Source organism: Stegastes partitus, unplaced genomic scaffold (genome assembly GCF_000690725.1).
Source record: "Stegastes partitus isolate 25-593 unplaced genomic scaffold, Stegastes_partitus-1.0.2 Scaffold170, whole genome shotgun sequence".
NCBI lineage: Eukaryota > Metazoa > Chordata > Actinopteri > Pomacentridae > Stegastes > Stegastes partitus.
In genome coordinates, this window is record NW_007577901.1 from 718,150 (window position 1) to 724,741 (window position 6,592).

Sequence of the window (6,592 nt, forward strand, 5' to 3'; positions counted from 1 at the left end):
GAGCTCGGACATCCGGAGGGATCTCGGAGTAGAGCTGCTGGTCCTTCATGTCGAAAGGAGCCAGCTGAGGTGGTTTGGACATCTGGTTCGGATGCCTCCAGAGAGGCTTCCTCTGGAGGTCTTCCAAACACGTCCACCTGGGAGGAGACCCCGGGGCAGACCCAGGACCCACTGGAGGGATTATATCTCTGGGCTGGCCTGGGAACGCCTCAGGATCCCCCAGGAAGAGCTGGAGAGCGTCGCTGGGGGGAGGGAGGTCTGGGATGACCTGCTCCACCTGCTGCCCCCGTGACCCGACCCCGGATAAGCGGAAGATAATGGATGGATGGAGGTTAGTTTAGATTCGGGGGCGACATGACGAAGCCCTTTCTGCCGCTCCCCTCAGCAACAGGTGGACTACCGAACCCAGAACCCTTCACGTGCACACAAAGCCACGGATGCAGCGTCAAGTATCACAATTTTATTACAAAAATTAAATTCTTCATCTCTCAGTTTTTGCCATGCTTGGAGCATATAACAATACAGTAAAAAACCCGGACCCAGAGAAGATAGTAAAGCAGGTTTCAACAACGCCTCCACAGCACTCCGTCATTCATGCTGTTACTATACAGACACCGGAACATTCCTAATACAGAGCAGTACAAACACCTGCCAAGAACACGTCATGTCAGAGGAAAACGGACCGCGATCAAAGTACATTTAACCAGAGGAACGAAAAACAACTAAAAGTTCAAACAAATCATAAAGGAACACTGAACCAGCAACTGAAGACAGACTGAGATGTGCTGCTGAACACTCGTACCAGCCCAAGGCACCCAGGCTTTCGTAGCAATGTTGGCAAAGTTAACGACATTCGTTTACGGAAAAAACACTTGAAAGCGAAACGATGAGTCGACTGGCGCGGTTGGCTTTTGCGGCGCGCCCTCCCTCCTCCTCCCGGCGTTTTGTTTTTTTTTGTTTTTTTTTTTGTTTCCTCGTCCTCGTGGGTCACAGTGCAAAAGATCCGGAGGGAAGGTGGGGCGGTGGGGTGGGAGCTGCTGTACCGCGTCGGACATCACTTCACGGCGCCAAACACTGACAAGAATTGGACGGACAGCGTAAATCTCCACGGGGACGGTGGGCGGGTCGGTGGTGTAATTCCTCACTTGGATGCGTCCAAACGTAAGGCGGTTCGCCAGCTGCCAAGTCCGAGACGGGAAAGCCAGAAACCAACAAACAAAATCAAAAAGAAGAACTCAGGTGTGCTCTGGATTCATGAATGGATGCGTTCTCGCAGATTGTTTCCAAGATGAGTTTTTTTTTTTTTTAGTTTTTTTTGTCTATTTTGGACAAAAAGTGTTTTTTTTTGTTTGCACATGAATACCTAATAGAAATCCCAGATCTGTAAGCTTACCAATAAAGTCTCTAACGAAATGAAGACGAGAAACGACGAAAAAAGCTCAGAAATACGGTGGAGTCGGAGGGAGGGGGAAACGGGCGCCCCGGAGGCTCAGTTGAGCGAACGGCACGGCTCGAAGGTCCATTTGGTGGCGCCGCCGAATATCTCGATGCTGCTCTCTGTCCAGGAGAAGACGTTGCCGGCCGGCGCTTTGCTGTTGCAGGTGGCCAGGTTGTAGATCTCAGCGATGGACAGCTTCCGGTTCCAGATGTTGAGGTTGGCCAGCTCGCCGACGAAGGCCTGCGTGGCGTCGAAGCCGCCGCCCAGCGTGTCCTGAGGAGAGAAGACGGGAAGCGGCTCGTTAGCCAATCAAAGGCAAACAGGAAGCAGCTCATTAGCCAATCACAAGGAAACAGGAAGCAGCTCATTAGCCAATCACAAGGAAACAGGAAGCAGCTCATTAGCCAATCACAGGCAAACAGGAAGTGTATGCGTTGTCATGTGGAAAACCCCTAAAGCTGTCGATGCCATGCAGTCAGATTTAGTTCTCAGTGACAGAAATGAAGATTTAGCTCAACTACACTGTAAAAAACATTCTGGTAAAAATTCCTGGAGCCAGACTGTGAAAATAACAGAAATAACAGCAAATATATGGGAAATAATCAGATTTTTACAGATTTTACAGTCAACTGTTGTGAAAGAATGACTTAAGTTTGTATTTTTAAAAAATACTTTAAAATAATAGTTGAAACAATTTAATATTTTTCAGTTTTTTTCATTAAATATCAGCAAATATCTGTAAAATAATTAGTTTTTGTTTGTAGAGTTTTTAAAAAATCCTGTAATTTTACAGTTAAAAAACAGATCTACGATTTGTTTAAAAAAAAGTATATATAAAATTAATAGTTTTTCTTTCAAATCACAGCAAATATCTGTGAAGTAATGATAACTGTAGTCGAGTAAAACATAAAAAACTGTAATTTTACAGTCAAACATTGTGAAAGAATCGCTTAAATTTGTTAAAATAATTTTAAAATTTTAAATGTAAAATAGCAGTTAAAATAATGTGCTATCTCTCAGTTCTTACGATATTTAGCATTTTTCCTTTAAATAAAAGCAAATATCTGAGAAATAATGAGATTTTTTATAGTAGAGTAAAAAAACAAATGCTGTAATTTTTCTGTCAAATGCTGTGAAAAAATATCGAGTATTTGTAAAAAATTATTTTTTTAATAAGACTATTTTTCAGTTCTTGACGTATGTATAATTTTTCGTTCTAATAACAGCAAATATCTGTAAAATAATATTTTTTAGTTGAGCAAAACATGTTTTAATATAAATTTACAGTCAAATGTGAAAGAATTACTTAAATTTGTAAAAAAGAAAAAAAAGAAAATAATTTACAATTTTTCAGTTCTTGACATATTTATTTTTCTGTCAAATAACAGCAAATATCTGTAAAGAAATGATTTATAATAATCGTGTAATTTTGAATCAATCATAGTAAAGAAATTATTATTTGTAAAAAATACAGATTTGTTTTGATTGTTTGTTGTTTTTGTTTTTTACAGTCAACATGTAAATTTATAAATTTTGTGTTTTTTTCCGGTAGTTATTTATAGTAAATTATCAAAACAGGAAAAATCTGTAAAATAACAGTAAATTTTTGTTTTTAATTTTAGTGTAAAACTTTTTTAAAAGTTGATTTTTACAGTGTAGTTAGAGCTGACTTCTGTTCTGTATTTAAAACAAAACAAACATTTATGGTTATTTTTTCCAACAACTAGTAAACTAACTGAGAAAAACAATTAATTTACTGGTTAAAGAAAATCGCCCAAAACTTTGAATAATGACGTCAGAAACTATTTTTTAAAGTAGTAATTTGTTCCTTTATGACCTTTGACCCTAAAGTTAGACTATTATCATTATTTAATGAACTTAAATCTGCAAAAACATTCTTATTTTATAGACATTTGCATTAATTTGAATCAGAAATAATGTTTATAAAATCATTTTTTAGAGATTTTCTTAAATGATATCGAGTGAAATTAAACAAACTGGTGCCTGTAAGTTAAATAAATCAAATAAAACTGTAAATAATGTCCACATCAGACATCCACATTATTGCTAATTAACAGTAATTAGTTCTTTTACAGCTTGTGACTGTAGATTTATGCTGTTTTTCTGTGTTTAAAGCTCTTTAAAGCAGATATTTGCCTCCGTTTTCACTGTTTTTGACCATCTGATGCATGTTTTTATCACCTCAGAATTCCTAATGAGGTATTTTTTTACAGCCTAGATGACGTCGTTAACAGTTTGACTCTAAACTGGGAAGTTTTCACGTCACATTAAGGATGTTTGCCTTCTGCTAAACAAGTTTAAATTCTGTTTGTCTTTGGGCCAAACCGAAGCCTGTGAACCTCTGATCGGCCTCGTTAGAGTCTCCAGGCTCTCATCTCATTAACATCCCTCCTTTAATCTCCGTCCAAGCATCACGCCGCCGTTTCTCGGTGGATTATTTCCAAATAAAAACCGTGTTGTCTAAGCTGCAGACTGAATAGAGGCTCCACCTGCTCTTGTCCGAGGACCAGGACGCCCTCCGGCTTGATGGGGTGGTACGGCGCCAGGTTCTCCCCGCTGCCTCGCATCACCCCGTCCTGGAAGGCCTCCCACATCCCGTCGCGGGTCGTCCACGTGATGCACAGGTGATGCCACTTGCCGTCGTTGATGAGGAAGGGCAGCTTGGCCACCTGCAGCGGATCAGAACAACAACAACAGCTCATGACTTCACCTGTTTTCTGTCTGTTGTGACTCGAGCGGCTGAGAGACTGGAGGCGACCCGCACCTTGTCGTTGATGAGGATCTCCATGGGGTTGTTGCCCCACTCGATCAGCACCAGCTCGTTGCTCTGGCCCGGCACGGCGTAGGAGAAGGGTGTCCCGACCCCCGGCGAGGCGTTGGACTTGATCCACAGGCACACGCTGAAGGAGTACATCTCAGGGAGGCTGCGCTTGGCTTTGGCGTACATGTAGTTGGTCCTCAGGGGGAAGGTGAGCTGGAACTTGTCCGTGGGCCTCGTGTCTTTGCCTGTTGAGGGGGGCAGAGGTCAGGTTAAGGGGCAGCAGGGGGCTTTTACTGCTACTGTAAAAGTAACTGATTACAATTAGTTTGACATGCAGACAGAGAGGAGTGGTTTTCTAACAGCTAAAGACTCTGATGATGAGTTCAACTCGCTCCATCTGCTTCACAACAACAGGTCACGTGACACCAGCCCCGAACAGGGCCGCCAAACTTTCTCTACGCTCGACCTTTACGCAGCAAAAACACCGAATCCCTGCAGCGTCTGGGCTCACACACACACACACACACACACACACACACACACACACACGTCTGAGAGGCAGGTTCGGTCCTAAAACACATCAAACTGAGCTGAACAAAAGTCCTGAGATATGCAGAGCAATGCAGCTGCCCTCTCCTCCCTCACAGCGCGATGCGCAAAGACGCGGTTGCGCAATTTGGGGTTCGGAACCGAACGCTGCTGCTCATCCTTTTAAGTCCGCGCGCGCACTCCGGAGCCCGAACCACGCACCTTTCTCCAGGTCCGTGATCCGGTGGTGCAGCGAGGTGAGCGTGGACTCCACTCGGTTCCGCTGCTCGGTGTCGTTCCGGGAGCCCGGCTTGCTCTCCTCCAGCGTGTTGACGCGCGACAGCACCTGCTTCTCCATGTCGTCGATCTTGTTCTGCAGCAGGTCCTTGAGGCTGTTGGCTTGCGCGGTGCTGTTGCCTCTGCTGTACTGCTGCAGGAGGAGACACACACTCGGTTAGAGACTTCCTGTCATCACTACACGGTTCTACGCTCTCATCCTACCGCCTGCTTCTGTTCTGTTTGGGTTTTACGCTCTGCGGCACATAAACGGACACAAGCAGCACTTTTACGCGCCGCGTCTCTCCGGCTCTGAGCAGGAAAGACACACAAGTGGCTCCGAGCAGAACCGGTACAGAGACCCCTCACTGATCCGTCTAATCTAATGAACCGGGCCGAACATTTTAATTAACTTGTGAGCCGCTCGGCGCCGCGCTCCTCCGCGTGCCTACCTCCAGGTTCTCCAGTCTCTGTTTGAGCGTCTGTAAAGTCTGTCCCAGCTGCGCCAGAGTGTCCGTGGTGCCCCGAGATACATCCCCCATCGTGTTCTTGGCCCCCGGCCGCCTCCCGCCGGGTCCCGCCGCCGGGAGGCTCTGGCTCTCGCAGCGGCTCAACTTGGACGTTAGTTCCCTGATTGTCTCCTTCTGGTTGACGATGGTCTCCTTCTGCTGCAGCACCGTCTCCCGCAGCTGGATGATGGTGGTCTTCAGGTCCTCCGCCGGCCCGCTGTTCTGCATGGTGGCCGTGCACAGGTCCATATCCTTGGGCACCGACGTGCAAATGAACTGCGTCTGTCCGAAGTCTTGCGCGGAGCTGCGCGCGGCCGCCGCCAGGCAAGAAAGTAGAAAAAGTTTCCACGAGAATCCCTCCATGGTTCCGGTCCGCGGTTCGGCTGAGAGCGACGGAGAGAGTCTGGGAGGTTCGGGCACCTCGGAGCTGAAGCTGAAGCTGTGAGGCTGCTGCCGCCGAGCGCACTTTATATAGCGCACAAAGCGCAGCGCAGATCCGCCGCAGCACCGAGGGGAGGCGCGCGGGCCGGCCCCTTATTTAAGGTCGTACCGGAGAGAACCGGACCGGACGAGTCCATCATCATCACCGAGTCCGATCAGTACCTGATCACAAATCAGTTTATACTCGATTCTGAACACGAAGAACAGAACATAAGAGGTTCTGGTTCCGCTCACTGCTGGTTTAACGTTAGAGTCACAGAATCATGTTTTACTCGGTACCGGTACCGACCAACACGTCCCTGAGATGGGTTCTGTTTTAACCTTCAGCTGGTTTCATCTCCTGCATTAAATATAGTTTAACCTGATTTTCTGCCTCTAAAGGTTCGTCCGGAACGTCGCAGAAACGTTTATAGAGAAACAAAGAACTGATCCCCATGTTCATAATAAAATAAAATATCTACACTGTAAAAAATAAAAACACTTTTCACTGTAGTTTTAAAATCAGTTATTTTACTGAATTTTATTGTTTTAATAAATCACAGATAATAACTTATAAAATCACAACAAAACACATTAAACATAAAAACAAACAAAAACTGTAAAAAAAAAAAAAAAAAA

The 6,592-nt window shown here is 45.1% G+C and overlaps 1 protein-coding gene across 1 annotated transcript; it reads right to left on the bottom strand.

Annotated features, from left to right (window-relative positions):
- Positions 1-445: 445 nt before the first annotated feature.
- Positions 446-5,954, bottom strand: LOC103355869 (neuronal pentraxin-1). Its single transcript, XM_008279809.1, has 5 exons — positions 5,477-5,954; positions 4,971-5,178; positions 4,224-4,465; positions 3,949-4,128; positions 446-1,711 (listed from the first exon to the last, which is right to left on the bottom strand). Exons 1-5 carry the CDS (start codon positions 5,894-5,896, stop codon positions 1,490-1,492), a joined length of 1,272 nt encoding a protein of 423 aa, XP_008278031.1. The 5' UTR covers positions 5,897-5,954; the 3' UTR covers positions 446-1,489.
- Positions 5,955-6,592: the final 638 nt, after the last annotated feature.

What these genes read in the sequence shown, in the direction of transcription:
- LOC103355869 (XM_008279809.1), bottom strand. Translation starts at nt 5,896, where the DNA reads ATGGAGGGATTCTCGTGGAAACTTTTTCTACTTTCTTGCCTGGCGGCG. An exon ending in AGAGACTGGAGAACCTGGAG is followed by an intron (nt 5,179 to 5,476) that starts GTAGGCACGCGG and finishes CTCCTCCTGCAG; the next exon opens with CAGTACAGCAGAGGCAACAG. An exon ending in GATCACGGACCTGGAGAAAG is followed by an intron (nt 4,466 to 4,970) that starts GTGCGTGGTTCG and finishes CCCCCTCAACAG; the next exon opens with GCAAAGACACGAGGCCCACG.